Source organism: Giraffa tippelskirchi, chromosome X, assembly GCF_054371585.1.
Source record: "Giraffa tippelskirchi isolate mGirTip1 chromosome X, T2T-mGirTip1v1.2.pri, whole genome shotgun sequence".
NCBI classification, from domain to species: Eukaryota; Metazoa; Chordata; class Mammalia; order Artiodactyla; family Giraffidae; genus Giraffa; species Giraffa tippelskirchi.
In genome coordinates this window covers 39,237,917-39,256,738 of record NC_137289.1, presented here as the reverse complement: position 1 = coordinate 39,256,738, position 18,822 = coordinate 39,237,917, and the positions used below count along the sequence as shown (strand labels likewise).

The following is an 18,822-nucleotide window of genomic DNA, read 5'->3' as shown; positions in this document are numbered from 1 at the left end:
GACTCTGCGATCCCATGGACTGCAGCACGCCAGGCCTCCCTGTCCATCACCCACTCCCAGAGTTTACACAAACTCATGTCCATTGAGTCGGTGATGCCATCCAACCATCTCATCCTCTGTCATCCCCTTCTCCTCCCACCTTCAATCTTTCCCAGCATCAGGGTCTTTTCAAATGAGTCAGTTCTTTGCATCAGGTGGCCAAAGTATTGGAGTTTCAGCTTCAACATCAGTCCTTTCAATGAATATTCAGGACTGATTTCCTTTAGGATGGACTGGTTGGATCTCCTCAGTATCGAAGGGACTCTGAGGACTCTTCTTCAACACTACAGTTCAAAAGCATCAATTCTTCAGTGCGCAGCATTCTTGATAGTTCAACTCTCAGATCCATACATGACTACTGGGAAAACCATAGCTTTGACTAGACAGACCTTTGTTGGCAAAGTAATGTCTCTGCTTTTTAGTATGCTGTCCAGGTTGGTCATAGCTTTTCTTCCAAGGAACAAGCATCTTTTAATTTCATGGCTGCAGTCACCATCTACAGTGATTTTGGAGCCCCCCCCACCAGAAAACTCTCTCATTGTTCCCACTATTTCCCCATCTATTTGCCGTGAATTCATGGGACCGCATGCCATGATCTTACTTTTCTGAATGTTGAGTTTTAAACCAACGTTTTCACTCTCCTCTGTCACTTTGATCAAGAGGCTCTTTAGTTCCTCTTTGCTTTCTGCCATAAGGGTGGTGTAATCTGCATATCTGAGGTTATTGATCTTTCTCCCAACAATCTTGATTCCAGCTTGTGCTTCATCATCACGTGTTTCTCATTATGTACTCTGCATAAAAGTTAAATAAGTGGAGTGAGAATATACAGTCTTGACATACTCCTTTCCTGATTTGGAACCAGTCTGTTGTTTCGTGTCCAATTCTAACTGTTGCTTGTTGGCCTGCATACAGATTTCTCAGGAGGCAGGTCAGGTGTTCTGGTATTCCCATCTCTTTCAGAATTTTCCACAGGTTGTTGTGATCCACACAGTCAAAGGCTTTGGCATAGTCGATAAAGCAGAAATAAATGTTTTTCTGGAACTCACTTGCTTTTTCAGTGATCCAACAGATGTTGGCAATTTGATCTTTGGTTCCTCTGCCTTTTCTAAATCCAACTTGAACATCTGGAAATTCACGGCCCACGAACTGTTGAAGCCCGGATTGGAGAATTTTGAGCATCACTTTGCTAGCGTGTGAGATGAGTGGAATTGTGCGGTAGTTTGAGCATTCTTTGGCATTGCCTTGCCTTGGGATTGGAATGAAAACTGACCTTTTCCAGTCCTGTGGCCACTGGTGAGCTTTCCCAATTTGCTAGCATATTGAGAGCAGCACTTTCACAGCATCATCTTTAAGGATTTGAAATAGCTCAATTGGAATTCCATCACCTCCCCTAGCGTTGTTCATAGTGATGCTTCCTAAGGCCCACTTGACTTCACATTCCAGGATGTCTGGCTCTAGGTGAGTGATCATGCCATCGTGATTATCTAAGCCATGAAGATCCTTTTTGTGTAGTGTTTCTGTGTATTCTTGCCACCTCTTCTTTATATCTTCTGCTTCTGTTAGGTCTATACCATTTTTGTCCTTTACTGTGCCCATCTTTGCATGAAATGTACCCTTGGTATCTCTAATTTTCTTGAAGAGATCTCTAGTCTTTCCCATTCTATTGTTTTCCTCTCTTTCTTTGCACTGATCACTAAGGAAGGCTTTCTTAACTCTCCTTGCTATTCTTTGGAACTCTGCATTCAAATGGGTATGTCTTTCTTTGTCTCCTTTGCTTTTCACTTCTCTTCTTTACACAGCCATTTGTAAGGCCTCCTCAGACAGCCATTTTGCTTTTCTCCCATTTCTTTTTCTTGGGGATGGTCTTAATCCCTGTCACCTGTACAACGTCATGAACCTCCGTCCATAGTTCTTCAGGCACTCTGTCTATCAGATCTAATCCCTTGAATCTATTTGTCACTTCCACTATATAATCGTAAGGGATTTGATTTAGGTCACACCTGAATAGTCTAGTGGTTTTCCCTACTTTCTTCAATTTAAGTCTGAATTTGTCAATAAAGAGTTCATGATCTGAGCCACAAAATCTGCCAACAAGGTCTCCCGACAAGATCTCTCAACTTCCTTCTTAGCCAAGCCTAAAAGACAGACTCTGTAGTGCAGCACATCAGGCCAAATACCGGATAAACTGAGAATATTTGTATGTAAGAGTACCAGGTACGGGATATTGTGCAGAAGATGTGCACTGCGAGTGAAGTCACGTAAAAGTCTTTTGTGCCACTTTCAGAGGGAAACTATTCGTCTTCCAGACGATCCAGTCGACAGGATTCAAATCACTAATAATAGTCAACTCAGCCACAAGGCAGGGCAGGGTCCCTTTGTGGAACTTAATAAAGAAGTTCCCATGCAAGCCTGTCTGCACCCTCTAATTTTCATTACTCAAATGTTTTCATTCCATCAACAGAGAGTTCAAATACAGACCATGGGCAGGCACTCGTGGAGATGATGAAGACTGCAAGAACACAGCATCCTTCCGGGGCGGTGAACACAGAATGCTGCAGGTTGGTGAGAAGATGGAGGAAAAATGGACCAGAGAATGAAGGGGAGAGTTCAGAGCAAAGATCTGGCTTTTTGGGGTGGTGGGAGCTGCTCCAGACCTGCCTGCAAGCCTTGGGGACATATTTCAAAATGTAATAAACAATGTAGTCTCTGGCCTCAATGAGCTTTGACAATCTTAATGCCTCAGCATACTAGACTAGACCAACTGCAGTGCAACAGGTTAGAGATTCAGGAGATATTATTTGGGGAAAGGGGGACAGTGACTTAAAGGAGACTTGCTCGGTCACACTTTTTCAAACAGTGTGACTACTTAATAGAGCTGGAGCCAGGATTCACCTATATATAGACTGTTCTCTTAAGCATATTTCAATTTCGTGATCATCACGAGATAACCACGTTTATGTGGGATTTCATTTTCTTTCTGTTTGAATACTTCTCTACTTATACAACCGGAAGTTAGCACTACCTTGGAAGTTACATTTTTGTATTAGGACTTTTCTCTCACTTCTCCAACTGTACCAGTTGTGCTAGATGACTTCCTACCACTAAAGATGGCCCAGTTCATAGTAATTCCTCCTGCCATACAAGAGTCTCTCAAAAAAACGAAAAGGCAGATAGAATGCAAAAGCACAGACAAGCCAAGCTTCTGAGGACTGTTTGAAAAAAAGGCCATGGGAAAGTAGGCCATGAGTTGGCTGATTGACATAGTAGTGTGGTTATAGAATCCGTGGCATCAGAAAGAGACAAGCGGCACTCAAAGATGCAGAACAGCCGAGTTTATTCAGCACCGGTGTGGGCTCAGTGGAGTCGCCGCCAAAGACTGAGTGCCTCGGCTTTGTTCTGGGTATCTTTTAATACACCGTAGATTTCCTGCTTGAACAGCTCAGATCCCTCCCTTCCCCAGGTAGCCCTAGTTCCCGAGAAGAGGAGGTGACCACCAAGCAAGAGATCAGATGTGGAAGCGGTGATTGATGAGCAGCAGCTGTTAACACAAGATAAAGGAAGGGAAAGCAAAAGGTTGTTACTTTAATTGGGGGCTTTGATCTGGTTTCTATTTCATTCCCCGCTCTTGATATTTAGGGTGCATCTGCGGCTGTCAGAGAACATCATCATCCAGACCTGGTTGGTAACCCCTTAAAAGCAACAACTAGGTGGCTGTTCTCCGTTTGACAACTCTTTCTATGAATGAACCCTGTTACGTGTTTGATTAGGACCGGTATGAAGCAGGGAATAAGCAGTCATCGGTGAGTATGACTACGACAATCCCAATCATTGTTTTAACCAGAAACATTGTCTGAACTAGAAGATGGGCAGTCTTCCTGATATTTTTAGCTATGTCTGTCACAACTCTTCGATTGTCTCCTATTTGGATGCAACAGTCAGTTTGGTAGAATTTCCCACAAGCTCCTCCTTCCTCCACTATTCGATTTGGATAGATGGCAGTCCTCATCTGGGATTGTTGCTGTGCCAACAGTTCCAACGCAGTTGCAATTTCATTAGTTATACTCTCAAGTACCGCCCGCAGTCGGATTATTCCGTTGAGCATGTAAATGTGGGTCCTGTACCCCCAACTGCCGTCTTGTGGCTACGTGGCCGGACCATAATACGGGATTATCTGTTGGGGGCGCTCAGCTTTGCCCCAACTTTGTTTTCCCCCTAGCTCGAGGAATCATTTTTCTCTATGTCTCAGGTTGTCGCAAATTGGGAACACCAGCGTGTCCCCTGGTGAGTCGGGAAGAGGAAGAAACCTGACTGAATTATTCCTATGGTGCAGGTTCCTCCGCATCTGGATGGGAATCATGAGTAGGCCTTCTCCCGCAAATCCAAAAAGTCCCTCTCGGGGCTGCCATAAGTCTGGGTTTGTGGAGTTAAAATGCTTCCAATATGGGCTAATGCCTGGGATTGCAAGAAAAGGATTAGTATCAGGTTGACTTCCCGTACAGTTTCGCTCTGGAATCCCAGAAGTGGAGTTGAAGGGAGTGCAAGTGTGATTTCCATTCCCTCCCTTTTGGGGATCCCGATACCAGGTTGGGGCCCCTGACCACCACAGACGTTTGTTACAGGTACCATTATAGACCAGGGCTCTTCTACATTTTGTTTCTCTGACCCAGGTATAATGTGTCCCTTCCTGGCTTAGGCATTCTTTGCCTTCTGTTTCCTTGGACAGGGTCCAACTCTGAATAGAACCCCCTGCCCGCCTGCTAGTTGTTCGATTCCATTGGAATAGCAGAGAGGCATCCAGTGCAGTACACTTCCAGGGCCATGTTTTATGCATCAGAGCTCCTCCACAAACACAGCAGCTAGTGACATTTAGTTCCAGGGCTACCTCCTCGGCTAGATGGATAAAAGGATTATTTCCAATAGTGGTCATTTCTAACTTATCTTTGAGGGAAACTCAAAGCTGGTTATAAAGTCCAGAGGACCCCATCTTTGGACCTGATGCCAATGGGTCTGGCTTGGTTACTTGGGCCTTTAACCATTTGACCACCTCCTGGGCTCGTTCTTTCCTAGCCTGGTCTTCCCCCCCACAATCTATCATCCCAAAATGAGTCTGTCGAGTCTAGCAAGCCATCTGTCTTGGGGTACCATAGCACGTTAGGCCATTCACACTGTGGGCTCTAATTGTCCCTCGCAATGATGCTTCCTTTCTCTAGTTCATGGGAAAGCTGAACTATAACATGCGGCTGGTTTGTATGTGCAGTCAGTGAATCCTTGGGCCCATTTACCCTCATGGTAGAAAGACTCCGTACATTCAGAACAATTATCCTGGCTCTCAGATGAGGAGGCGACTTTACAACTTAACAGAACTATAAGGCAAAAATACACTGTTTTCATATTTAAGTTGATCACAGTCGGAGGAGACTCCTAAAAAAGAAGAAGTATGAAGAAGTAGGGAAAGCAGAGAGAGAGTTTTTGGATACAAGTCCACTCTGTGGGAGAGAGGAAAGCCCTATTCCAAATAAGATGAATAGGGGGAGTCCCAGACCAATTAATAACCAATACATCTGCCTTGTGTAGGTCCTATTGGTTCCTCCAGCTTCAGCCGTGTGTTTCTTAACCAGCTCCCGGTGTGGCCCCCAGCAGGGCTTTGGGGTGCTTGTTTCCTTCTTTGCAAGGTCAGGCACAGGAGTTTCTCCAGACTAAGGGTCATTTCCCACTTTTCCTGGCTATCAGTGGGACTTGCAGGTTTGACTCTGGAGTAATGGGTCCAAGCATCTGTTCATGCCACCTTGAGATCAGTGGGGGTAGTTAAGATTACAAAATAGGGCCCTTTCCACATGGGTTTTACAGGCTGTTGTTTGCAATCCTTACCCATACTCGGTCCCCTGGTTGGTGAGGATGTGCTGTTATACCTAAGGAAATGGGTATTCTATCAATTATCCACGTATGTATTTGAGAGATTGTGTGTCCTAACCCTTTTAGCTGCCTATATAAGTCCAAGTTCCCCAGTTCTCTGGTGTCTCCCCTTAAGTTGACTAGCGAGGGTGGTCGTGCATACAGGATTTCAAATGGCAAAAACCCTGTCCGTGCCCCGGGTGAACACCTCACCTTTAAGAGGGCCGCAGGCAACATGCCTACCCAAGATAAGCTGGTCTCCTGGCATAGTTTTGCTAGGGTTTGTTTGAGGGTTCCACTCACGTGTTCCACTTTCCCTGAGCTCTGGGGATGGCAGGCAGTATGCAATTTCCACTGGGTTTTCAAAGCCTTTGCCACCTGTTGTTCTGCATCGGCTACAAATGCCGGTCCATTGTCCAACCCTATGGTCAGACACATTCAATATCTGGGGACAATGTCTTTCAGGAGTGCCTTGGTTACTTGTCTTGCTTTTTCAGTTTGGGTAGGAAAGGCTTCCACCCAGCCTGAAAAGGTGCAGATCAAATCTACAAGGTATCTAAATCCTTGATTTGGAGTGATTTCAGTGAAACCTGCTTCCATATCCTCAAAGGGGGATAGTCCAAAATGTTGTGTCCCTGCTGACCTACTAGGCCCCTGGCGAGCATTATTTTGTAAACAGGTTACACATCACTGGGAGACCGAAGAACAGAGTGCGGGGAGGTGAGCAACGAGATAGTATGGGCCTAGCAACGTCTCTAAGGCAGTCTTGCCCATATGGGTCAGTTCATTTCGCTGGTGCACCAGCTTGTAGGCAAGGTGTTCCAGAACATAGACTCGTGGTCTTGTGTGAGCCACCATCCCATCTTGGCCTTGGTTCCCCCTTCCGTTTTCATCCATTTCCTCCGCAGGCCGGCCGGATTTCCCAGGCTAACAGGGCCCCTGGGCTGCTGGAGCTGTGAACCACTCCCAGGCTGCTTGGCCCAATCTCAGCCATTGGCAGAGAGGGTAGTGGGCGTCACGCTCCACGGACAGGCCCCTAGCCCAAAGGGAGTCGCCTCGGGCCCACCTCACCCCCTTGCCCCGGCTTCCGGGGCTCCAGCGAGCCACGTGATGCCTCTGATTCGCTGAGTGCCCACCTCCAGGCATATTGCCTGTCTTCCATCTGGCAAAACCCAGGTGCGAGCTGCCATTTCCTTGGCCTGTAGAAATTCAAACCATGAATTCCCACTTCCATATCCGAAAAAGACACTCCTGCGTCCCACAGGACCTTAGACATCTGGGTGCTCTCCCAAGGTGTCCCATGAAAGGCAGGGGGGCAATGTGGCTGGAGAGTTTCCTCCATAAAGCAGAGAGCCCGATGTGGTCTGGATGATAGGAGAGTGGGTACAAACCCAGTTTGATACAATTGAGCTCTTTTGCTCAGGAGCCACAGGGTACAGAGCTCTCTGTGTCTCTGTCTCTGCTTCTGGCACGCACTGTTTCTCTGTCCATCTTTCTCCGTGTGTAGTAGGGGCTTGTGTCTGTGTGTCTCTGTCTCCCTGACTGGTGCTGTTGCCCTCTGCCACTCTCCGGACACCGGCACTCATAAAAGACACTTAACCTAGGCATAAAGCCAAAGTTCTCCTCCTGTGTGAGTTGCACCCACGGGAGATCTGACTTTGTCAGTTCACAAAGCTGGGGAATGCTTTCTCAAACTTAGAGGCAAACACAGGCGATCTCTTCTGAACCACAGAAGGAGACAGGCGTCCCTCCCTCCCTCACATGGTGGACATGAACACTGCACAGGACTACGGTGGCTTGGCCACACTTTGGACAGGGGGAGAAACGGGGCATGCTCTAGCTGGCATGAGGGAGCTCCATGAAATGTGCTTAAATGCCAGTCAGTGAGAATGCTAAGGACAGCTCTCCATTGAGGACCATGACTCACCGGTGCCAGAGGCATTGAAGTCTGCCCATTTAGTGTATACAGGCCCTTTCAAAATGGGGCTGTTCTCGTTCAGCCTCCAGGTTGAGAACACACCGCAGCCTACCCTGTCTCCCCAGCCCTGTGGGGTCGGGAGCAGCGAAGAATCAACTGACGCCATCCTTTGCATAGTCCTGATAGCCAAGCTTTCTGCGAAGAGAATAAAGAGTGATGTTTCCAACTGGAAAACTCTGCAGGTAGCAGCTGCTTATGCTGGAGTCCCGTCAGTCAACCAAAGCTTACATACAAAGCAAGGTGTGCTCATGCCCCTGGTCATTTTGGGGCATGAATGCTGCTACACTTGAGAAGGACAGAAAGATCCAAGGGACTGTAGCCCCGCCCCCTCTTCTGTGCCTGGGAATCCACCCCATTCTGTTTCTTGGCTCCTTTCCATCCTCACCGACTTCCCACTGGTGCTTTCTGCCTGCCTATCCTTTCGGCAAGGGATCCAGGGTGCAGCAGCACACTCGGAAAAAGGAAGGAATTCACGTCAGGACATTTTTAAACGAGCAATGTGGTGTCTTCCTCATGACTGCTATTCAGTAATGCCTGGAGCCTAAATACAGCAGGCTCTGCACTGGAACCTGTCTCTCACTGTCCCAGGGTCCCTGCATGCAAACAGCCTGCCGTCCTTGCTTCATCCCTGTTCCCTCCCTCACAGGCAGACACTGGCAGAGGGGCACTCACACACACCGCCCACCTGCGCTTTCCTCACCCTTCTGCACTGCCAGGTAGCTGGAAGTGCCCGGACGGATTGCACGCTCACACCCAGGCTCTCCTAGGATGCCTGGGGATTCACTCTGAGAGCCTACATTAGCATGTCATTTGTCTCGCATGGTGCCAATATGGAACACACTTGGAGAGGGAGTGTGCTGGCTGACAGGCTGATCCTAGGCAGCACTAGCCTAGGACTTGCCCAGATCGCCTTCTCACAAGTGTGGAACAATCTTCAGTGAAGCCGGCTCTCATTCCAATCCTCCTCCTTCCAGTCTCTTCCTTTATCCGAAGCACCCTGGCCTCTTCAAAATCGGGGGTCCTGCCCTAGCCTCGTCCAGCATTTCCACAGGGTAGCCAATGCACCACAGACTGAGGGGTCCACAGACGGTGGTTTTAAATCCCCACATCACTTGATTTATTTCCTCTGGGTGACTCCTCAAACCCCCCACCACTGCTTACGGATACAAACACACATCACAGCAGGAATTGTGAGCTTGTTTATGCCTCTTGATGTAACTGCAGATTTGCAGAGTCACTGTCCACAGTTGTCATCTGTCATCCTTCCCTCATTCCTGTCCCGGACAGGGGCATGACAGAGATGCATGGACCCGTCTCCCCTAGTCTGTGAGCGCCTCGTGCCTCCTCTTCTGGTTGCTCCACATCTCATGTTCTGTCACCTTCATCTCTGTGTCTGCAGAGGCCAGTACCCATGCACACACACATGCAACACAAGCAGACACGTGTCAGGGACAGGGACCCAAATGCAAACAGGGAACACGTGGCAGTACGTGGAGAACCACTGGTTCATTCAAAATATAGAGATTTCCATATTTCTTATAAGAAAATCTCCATTCTGATCTTCAAATGTGAACCATACCAAAGTCCAACTTCCATGAAGGAGCATTAGCACCTAGATTTTGGTATAGGAAATATAAGGAATTCCATATTTCATGGTGGATAATGGTTGTCTTGATATATGTATGAGAAATGCAAAGAATTTCATATTTCATGAAGAAACAGTGGTGCTGACATTTTCCCTTGTGAAATAGGGGAATACCAATACTATATTGGATCTCCGTGTCTTAAGAAAACCAATGCCTAGATTTTCATGTGTGAAATGTAGAGTATCCCATATTTAATGTAAGAAAATCACCACCCAGATTTTCATATAGGAAGTATAGAGAATTCCATAGTTCATGTAAAAAACTCTGGATACAGATTTTAATCAAGTGAAATACAAAAAAATTCAACATTTCATGTAGTAAAACCATCGTTGAGATTATCATATGTAACATACAGAAAATCTATTTTTAAGAGAGTAAAAATGTCACAGTGATTTCCATATCTGAATTATGCAGGGTTCCATATTTTATGTAGTAAAATTGGTATGCAGAATTTGAAAGATATCTTAAATATACAGAATTCCTGATTGCATGAGGGGAAATTGGCACCCAGGTTTTCCTATGTGATACACATAATGTTCAATACTTCCTCTAGGAAAGTTTGAGCAGAGGTGTTCATATGTGATACATAGATATTTCATATTTATGTAGAAAATGGATGGCCCTAGTTCAAATCTGATATATAGAGAATTCCGTATTTCATACGGGAATATTGTCACTCATATTTTCATATATGAAGCATAAAGATTTCTGTATTTTTTGTGCAAATATCTGGGCCGAGATTTTCTTATACTAAATGTGAAAAATCTCATATGACAAGTATGAAAATCTGTTCACAAATTTCTATTTGTGAAATGTAGAGGTGTCCTAATTAATGTGGGAAAATTGGTTCCCTGATTTCTATAACATGAAATATAGAAAATTACATACTTATGTCAGAAAATCTTAATTAAGATTTTCATATATGAAATATACAGAATCCCATATGTCAATATAGCAAAAGTCTTTGTTCCAATTATCATCTGCAAAATGTATGTGATTCCATATTTTATTTAAGCAAATCTGCACACTGATTGCCACGCATGAAACATACAGAATTTGGTATTCCACATTTGAAAATCTATGCCCACCAAAGCCAGGCTAATATTTTCATATGTGTTGTGGAGAGAATTGAATATTTAATGTAGGAAAATGAATGTCCATATATTCAAAGGTTTACCATGGAGAATTCCATATATTGTGTAGGAAAATGTGCTCACAGATATTCATAAATGTAACATAAAGAAGTCAATATTTCCATTGGGAAAACTTTTTCCAGATTTTCTTAGAGCGTATTCCATATATCATGCAGGACAATCTGTGCCTAGATTTTCAAATGTGAGCTATAGAGAATTATATATATTTAGTGCAGAAATAACAGCATCCTAACCCTTACCCGACACCCTAACCCGACACTCTAACCTGACACCCGACACCCTAACCTTAGCCCAACACCCTAACCCGACTGCCTAACCCGACACCCTAACCCGACACCCTATCCCACACCCTAAACCTAACCCACACCCTAACTTACACCCTACTCAACCCCTCACCCCTAGACTTACCTTTTGAAGACCTCTGTCTGTCTGTGGATTTATGTATGTCTCAGTGTGAGTCTTCTGTTTTTTGATAATATTGCTGAAGTTGTAAGTGAGTTCTTATTTAAATAATCTAAAGAAAAGGAAGCCCTTACAAATCAAACAGTTCTAAATACAAGAAAAAATTGACCTAAATGAATTTTAGATTCATGTGAACTGGGAAATAGTCAATATTAAATACCTGGTATTTATTTTTTTTCACTACTCTAGACATGTCTGAGTCATTAACAGTAAGCATAAAATTTTTATAGTGCCTAGGTTTATTATAAGTTAAATATTGCTATATTGTTATGTCTGTCACAAGCTTGTCAACAAAGAAAGTACCTCTAAAAACAAACAAACAGAAAAACTCCTAAAGAATGTAAATGCGATATGAGCTTTTAGATAAACTGTTAAAAATAATTATACTTTAAAATATCTATCTACAATAGTCTCAATTGAAGGCAGAGGAGAAGGGGACGACAGAGGATAAGATGGTTGGATGGCATCACTGACTCGATGGACATGAGTTTGAGCAAGCCCCGGGAGTTGGTGATGGACAGGGAAGCCTGGCATCCTGCAGTCCATGGGGTCGCAAAGAGTCAGACACGACTGAGCAACTGAACTGAACTGAATTTACAATAGTTTCTCCAGATTTTGGTTACCTGAATTTCTATCGTTGTGCTAAACTAAGTGATGACAGTGTATTGAATAGCTAGGTCATTTCCAAATAAATAAGGTTCTGAGACATTCACTACTTGACAGGACCTTCCTCTTACACAGACACTAAAGAGGTTTTTGACCATCCATGAATAGTGTCTGGTGCCATCCTAAGATGTTCACTATAAGAAAGCAAAAATGTTTTTTAGATAGTATCACTGATACGTATGTTCACCAATCTATAGAATGCCAATGTAAAAGTCAGTTCTTTGTTGCTTAAGGAAAATGTATGTCTTGTTATTAAAGAAGGTATGAGTAATGAAATCACATTTTATGAAGGAAAAAGAAATAGTTCTGACTTCGGGTGGCAGTTTCAGGATGGGAGAAGCAAAGGAATGGGTACGGAAAGGGATAAGGAGGTTTTATGGGAAGTGGACCTCCAGAAAAGTGTTTTGTGCCTAGTACAAGTTTTCTTGAGAGGTTGAACTGCCTTTGCTAATGGATTTTAAGTTTCTTTACCTCTTGAGTGATCTGTTCTAGGTTGACCTTTGAAATCCTTTGTTAACTTTGGCTAAGTGGATAAGTATTGTTTCACAGTGACTTATGTCATCCTACTTGACTGTTATAAACCCTTTTGATATTTATAAACAAACCTTCCTAAATAATTGACGTCTAGCTACCTTTGGGATGCTTCAGAGGGCCCCTGAGACCTCCCAAAGAGAGATATTAAACAGCCCGAGTTCATTTGGCATGTTAAACTACATGGGAAGTGTTGTCAGAAGAAGTGATGGATCTTCTCAAGTTATATTGTATGGTTGATGATACTAATATAGATATCCTAGAAATTATGTGACATTCATGAAAATCTGATATGTTTTGGTAAAATGCTGTCAGTTATAATTCTAGTTATCATATTCAAGTGTTTCAAGTCACAGCAATGGCCAGATTACTTTGTCAATTTCAATTTAATCAGGTTTTAAACATGCCTTCTATGGTTTCACACTGATGCCTTTGCAAAAATACTGCTACTTCAAGATATATGGAAAAGACTTTTCTAAGCTTACCCATAAACAATTTTTTTTCTGTCATCTGGTAAGCTGGTACCAGACTGGAATTTGGTCTAGTCTCTAGGATCATCGAAAAAGCAAGACAGTTCCAGAAAAACAGCTATTTCTGCTTTATTTACTATGCCAAAGCCTTTGACTGTGTGGGTCACAATAAACTGTGGAAAATTCTGAAAGAGATGGGAATACCAGACCATCTGACCTGTCTCTTGAGAAACCTGTATGCGGGTCAGGAAGCAACACTTAGAACTGGACATGGAACAACAGACTGGTTCCAAATAAGAAAAGGAGTACGTCAAGGCTGTATATTGTCACCCTGCTTATTTAACTTATATGCAGCGTACATCATGAGAAACGCTGGGCTGGAAGAAGCACAAGCTGGAATCAAGATTGCCGGGAGAAATATCAATAACCTCAGATATGCAGATGACACCACGCTTATGGCAGAAAGTGAAGAAGAACTAAAGAGCCTCTTGATGAACGCAGTTGAATCCATGCAGGCTGAAGAGCACCAATGACAGCAGAGAGAAATCGTTCTTCTATTGCTTCCTACACAAAAAAATAAATAAAAGAGAGAAGAAAGCTTGTAACTCTTTTTCTGACACTCAGATCACCAAAGGGAGAAACTGCTATGAATATGTGGATAGAAAGGACACGTCTTTGGCCAACTGGATGAGGTGAGTGCAGTGAGTCTGCAGTTTGTAGACGTCGCTCTTCCCTCAAGCCCACACCCCTTTCCTTCTCAACCTGTCTCCCTCAATAGCTTTCACATCTTCTTTCCTCTTTTCCTTCCATATCATGCTCTTTCATTTCAAAAGATATTGGAAAGAAAGAAATACAAATATAGCATGTGCCCTCAAAATACAAGTCTATGTGCTAAACAAAACTGGGGGACTTGAAAACAACTTGAGGAGTCTAGATTCACCAGGGACACTGTAACTCACTTAATTGACACTTACCAAGCACTTCATGTTTCAGTTTAGACAGTGAACTTCATTACTGAAGCAGGTCACACAACCCATGTCCTTTTGGAGAACATACTGCAGACAGACATTAGCCAATTGGTTTTAGAAATAGTAACTTTAATTTTTCCATTTTTGAGTAACTGCACAGTGCCAGGATAACCTAACACGAGAGACCTTGAGTCCATGTGGGCAACAACCTCCCCAGGCTCGGTTCCAGTGAGAAGTGAGCCCTGAGGCCTGGGAAGGAATGCGGGGCAGGATGGCCGTGAGCATGGCCATTCTCTAAGGGCCTCTCCTTTCATCAGGGCAGGCAGAAAGTGAATAAACTATTACTGTTCTGGGTCTCAAGCTATGTCAGAGCACTCTCCAAGTTTCCATGGGAGGGGGTGGGCAAGTGAACAGGACCCTGGATACACATGGGGAGATTGAAGAAAAGCCTCGGGAGAGAAGGCAGGCTGGGGTGAGTGCTGAGGGGTGTGTGCTAGCCTAGGAGCACCAAGTCCTGTGGAATGAAAGAGAACTTAATTTAGAACTTAGGGGAGCTGGAGGTCACCAGCCTCATGGACAGTCCAGGTGGAGACGCGGCTGGGACTGGGCTCCGGAAAATGGCTAATTAGGTAAGGAGAGAAAAGCATTCCAGCCAGGAAGAGGACCAGAGACAGGATCTGGAAATAGGAATTCGCACGGCCTGGTCGAAGGTGTGAACAGAAGGTCCCCATGAGGGGCGGTGGGAGCCACAGCGGCCTCAGAGTCTGAAGGCAAGGAGCTGGGCATGGTCCGACAGTGGGGGGCGCTCGTCACCTGAGGTTTCTTTTCCTTTCCCTGCCTCGACCCCAGGTATGTGAACTGTGCCCGGGACGATGAGGAGCAGAACCTGGTGGCCTTCCAGTATCACCGGCAGATCTTCTACCGAACCTGCCAAGTGGTCGGGCTGGGCTGTGAGCTGCTGGTCTGGTACGGGGACGAGTATGGCCAGGACCTCGGCATCAACGGGACAGCAGGGGGAAGAGCGAGCTCGCGGCCGGGAGAGGTGAGCGCCACCCCTCTTCCAGCGCCCCAGCCCACCCCGGGGAGCCTCCCTGGTCCGATTCCAAAGCAGAGTACAATCCAGTCTAAAGTCAGTCAAGTCGCAATTAAAATGCCTCAGAATTAGATTCATTTCATATGACTGTTAGGAAAGATTTTTATGTGAAAAATGTTAGTTCTAATTTTCAACATTTTATGCAAAAAATATGTAACATCACCTTCTGCTGAAAGGCTCAGAAGCAAAAAGCAAGTTTTCTAGCACCTACCAGCTCTCTCACCTTTCCCTGTTTCTTCCTCATTTCCTCCCATTTCTAAGCGACAGGAGTCCAGTGATTTGCATTCAGTCACTGTTTCAGTTTGTTGTCCTGTGAGTTCATACTCTGTGCCAGACAGGGCTCCACCCACCAAAACAGACAGAACCACTGCCCTGGGGCAGCACCGGCTTCATACCAGACAGGGGCTGGTGCTCTGAGGAAAACAGTGCAGGAAAAGTGCCTTGGATCAGTGTGAGCAGAAGGCGGGGTGTGGTGCAGGATGGTGGGGCAGGGTCTCTGCAGAGATAACACCCGTGGGAAAGGATTCCAGGCAGGGGAACAGCCAGTGCCGCAGCCCCAGGGCCGGGACGAGAGGCCATGCCGGTGGTCGCAGGAGGAAGCACAGAGGGACAGGAAGGAGGCTGGACGGGACACGGAAGCCTCAGGGCCTGTGTCCACGTACAGGCCCCAGGGGTCTTTCTGGGTGACACAGAACAACCGTGAGGTTTTCAGCTGCAAGCGGCATGTTCTCTGTTCTGTGACAATGCTTTGGTTCATTTTGGGGAAGAGACAGCAGCGGAGAGTCCCCTCAGAGGTCAGTTCATTGCCGGACACGAGGGGAGAGTGGGCTGGCTGAAGATGCACGGGAGTGAGGGTGTGAGGAGTCTGGCTGGAGATGTATTTTTAAACAGGACTTCCTAGTGCATGTTAAATGGACTAAGACTGAATGAAATAAATGAGGTATGAATACTGGTGAGGCTTGAGAAAGGACATGCCTTTATTTTCGGATTTATGGAAAACTGAGAGAGGAGCAATTTGTGAAGCAGTTGGGGCAGCAGGAGCCAGAGACCTGTAGTCAGTGGGACCTGGGCCACTCGGTCTCGTCCAGTCTGAAACCCACTTCCTGCAGAGATCGGCACAAAGGCTGCTCTTTGAACCAGGAGCCGCAAAGTCAGCTTTACTCACACCTGCTCTAACTACCCCCTGTGCTACCTCCCATAGGCAGAGAGCTCCAGGCCAGGCGCCCCTAACTTAATAGACCCTTTCCCCTCACAGGGAGCCACTCAGGAAGATTCTACCTAAGTCATCAAGAGTCTTATCTCTCAGTAGGGTAAAATACCTGTGGCCACTGTGACATGACTTTTCAGATACTGACACACAGGGAAAGGTCCCTGCAGATCCACCTCTATCAGGAGAGACGCTGCTCTGATGCTGCTGGAAGGTCCCTAGTCCGGGTGATACGTAGAAAAGGCCCTTGACACAAGCTTCCCGGATTTCTGTAGATGTAGAGAATAAGGATGGAATGGAAAAGTGGACTGTAGAGACACACTTGATGGGAGACAAATCGTGCGCTGTCAACACCAAGATGATTAGTGGGCAGGCCTTACGACGGCAAACCAGCTACCTGACCAAAAGCTTTCTCTTTCAGCAGAACCGAAGCCCAAGATCCACCCATGTGCCTCCTGCTCTCTGGCCTTCTCTAGTCAGAAATTCCTCAGCGAACATGTCCAACGCAATCACCCCTCTCAGACCCTCCTGAGACCATCTGCAAGAGACCACCTCCAAGCAGAGGATCACTGCCCAGGCAATCAAAATCAGCAGCAGCGATATTCTGATCCGCACAGCCCGAGTGACAAACCTGAGGGTCGCGAGGCCAAGGAAAGGCCCCAACCTTTGCTGAAAAGCAAAAGGCTGAAGAGGATTTCAAGGGCCTCTTCCTACTCGTCCTAGGGACAAATGGGGGGCTCTGGGATGCATGAGAGAATGACGGAAGAGCCCACCACAAGCCAGAAACTGAATCCAGAGGACACAGGCAAATTATTCATGGGGGCAGGGGTCTCGGGGATTATAAAAGCCAAGTGCGGAGAGTGTGGGCAAGTCTCCAAGGATAGGTCAAGTCTCATCACAAACCAGAGGACACACACAGGGGAGAAGCCCTATGTGTGCAGGGAGTGTGAGTGAGTCATGACCAACAAACCACATCTTAGCCACAGGAGGATTACTGCAGCCGCCCCATGCCTCAGCTCTAAGGGGGCCTCAGAGGAGGTCTATGACCCTTTACTGTCCCCAAGAGTATGAGAAGAGACTTCCCAGGTGGTCTAGTGGCCAAGACTCCAATGCAGAGACCCATGTTCAATACCTCATTAGGGAACTAGCTCCCACATGCTGCAACTAAGACACAGTGCAGCCGAATAAATTAATACATAAATAAATATTTTAAAGAAAAAGTGTGATAAGCCCAGAATTAATTGATTAAACAGACCTTCCACTTTCATGACAGGAGAGGAGGTAGATAAACAGCAGAGGGTTTCTTAAGTGTTCTGGAGATGTTCATGCCAATTGCCTTTGTGGGTTTTTTGTACTCCTAATAAATTTTGTCTCCAAACAAATCTGAAGCCCAGACTACGTACTTATTCCCCGCTTATTACTGAGAGCAGTGGGGTCCAGTGGTAGCTGAACCCCTGGGAAGGCATAATTCTGGAGCCAACTCAGTTAGGTCATGGAACAGTCAGTTCCTGGGTCCAGGGAGAGGAATCTAGGGTTTGAGACAGACTCACCAGGGAAGAGAATTTCCCGGCCTCCTGGGAAGTGTGGCCTCTCCTCCTTATAGACCACGACTCTCCTTTGGCCTCTCCTGGTTGCCCTCTGGTTTCCTCTGGCTTCTGTGGCCTCAGAGGTGAAGGCCTCGTGCACGTGTGTGTGCGCATGTGCGTGTGCCTTGCTCAGCCTGGGCCATCTGGTCTTTGCTGCTCCCCCAGGGTCATCACAGCATCTGGACTCCAGATTCGACCACAGGGGTCCAGTTTTCAGCCCTGCCCTCAGCAGCTGTGCGACCTGGGGCAAGATGCTCAACCTCTCTGTGTCTCTATTCTCATCTGTGATACACGGTGGAGGCAGCAGCATTTTAGTCTTATGCATAAGCACAGGGAGAATCTGGCAGAGGCTGGCTGAGAATGCAAGCCCCACCTTTGCTGTTCCTTGTGATGTTTTCTTTAACCTTTTATTATTTTTTAATTGAAGAATAATTGCTTTACAGAATTTTGTTTTCTGCATGTCCTTCAGCCCCCACACCTTCCAGCTCTTCAGAGCTAGACGAGGAAGGGGCCGTTTAGGCACTCGGCTGCCCTGATGAGTGGGTGTGAGGTCAGGGGTGCTAAGGGAGGGCGACCTCCCTTCCCACCACTGCCATTCCTGCTGAGCTGGGCAGCCCCAGAGCCCCTCCACAGACAGGCAGTGCCGACAGTAGTCCGCCCTGCCGAGAACAGAGCCTGGAGCCGCGTGTGCAGGAAGTCCCTGTCCAGCCCCCATCCCACCCCCACACGCAGGGTCCTCGAAGCCCACACAGCGGCTTCTCTGTGCACGGGCCTCGTACCTGTGTCCACGTGCTCTGGTCAACGCTGTCGCGACCTTGAAATTCTTAACTATGGAACAGTTCATCCTTACACGTCCCTTTTATGAGTAAAGTCTGATGGACCCTGGGGTGTGCTGTGAGCAGAGCAGATACGCACAGCACGGGTCCCAGGGGTGACCAGGCTGCACGAGGGGACAAGGTGGACACAAAGGCCCCCCGGTGAGTGAAGGTGGTGACGGCATCAGGAAGCCACACTTGCTTAGACCCAGAACTGAGCTCTGACACAGAGTGGAGGCAATGGCGTTCTAAAGAGTCGACCACACCCTCCCCTCTGTGAAGGACCTCTGCCCTGGCCTGATCCTTCCAGGATGT

General features: G+C 46.4%; 1 protein-coding gene across 25 annotated transcripts in view; it reads left to right on the top strand.

Moving 5' to 3' along the window:
- Positions 1-17,488, top strand: part of LOC145536797 (histone-lysine N-methyltransferase PRDM7-like) — a 44,147-nt gene extending 26,659 nt beyond the window's left edge. For 2 of the 25 annotated variants that reach the window (XM_081566707.1, XM_081566699.1), the window contains 5 exons: positions 2,501-2,597; positions 3,676-3,839; positions 12,763-13,530; positions 14,656-14,848; positions 16,531-17,488. In XM_081566707.1, coding sequence (XP_081422833.1) covers positions 13,526-13,530; positions 14,656-14,848; positions 16,531-16,638 — 306 coding nt within the window. In that variant the 5' untranslated portion in view covers positions 2,501-2,597; positions 3,676-3,839; positions 12,763-13,525 and the 3' untranslated portion in view covers positions 16,639-17,488. Of the gene's footprint in view, positions 1-2,500; positions 2,602-3,503; positions 3,840-11,581; positions 13,531-14,655; positions 14,849-16,514 lie in introns of all 25 variants that reach the window. The other 23 variants (XM_081566693.1, XM_081566686.1, XM_081566708.1 and 20 more) reach the window with 14 other exon arrangements.
- Positions 17,489-18,822: the final 1,334 nt, after the last annotated feature.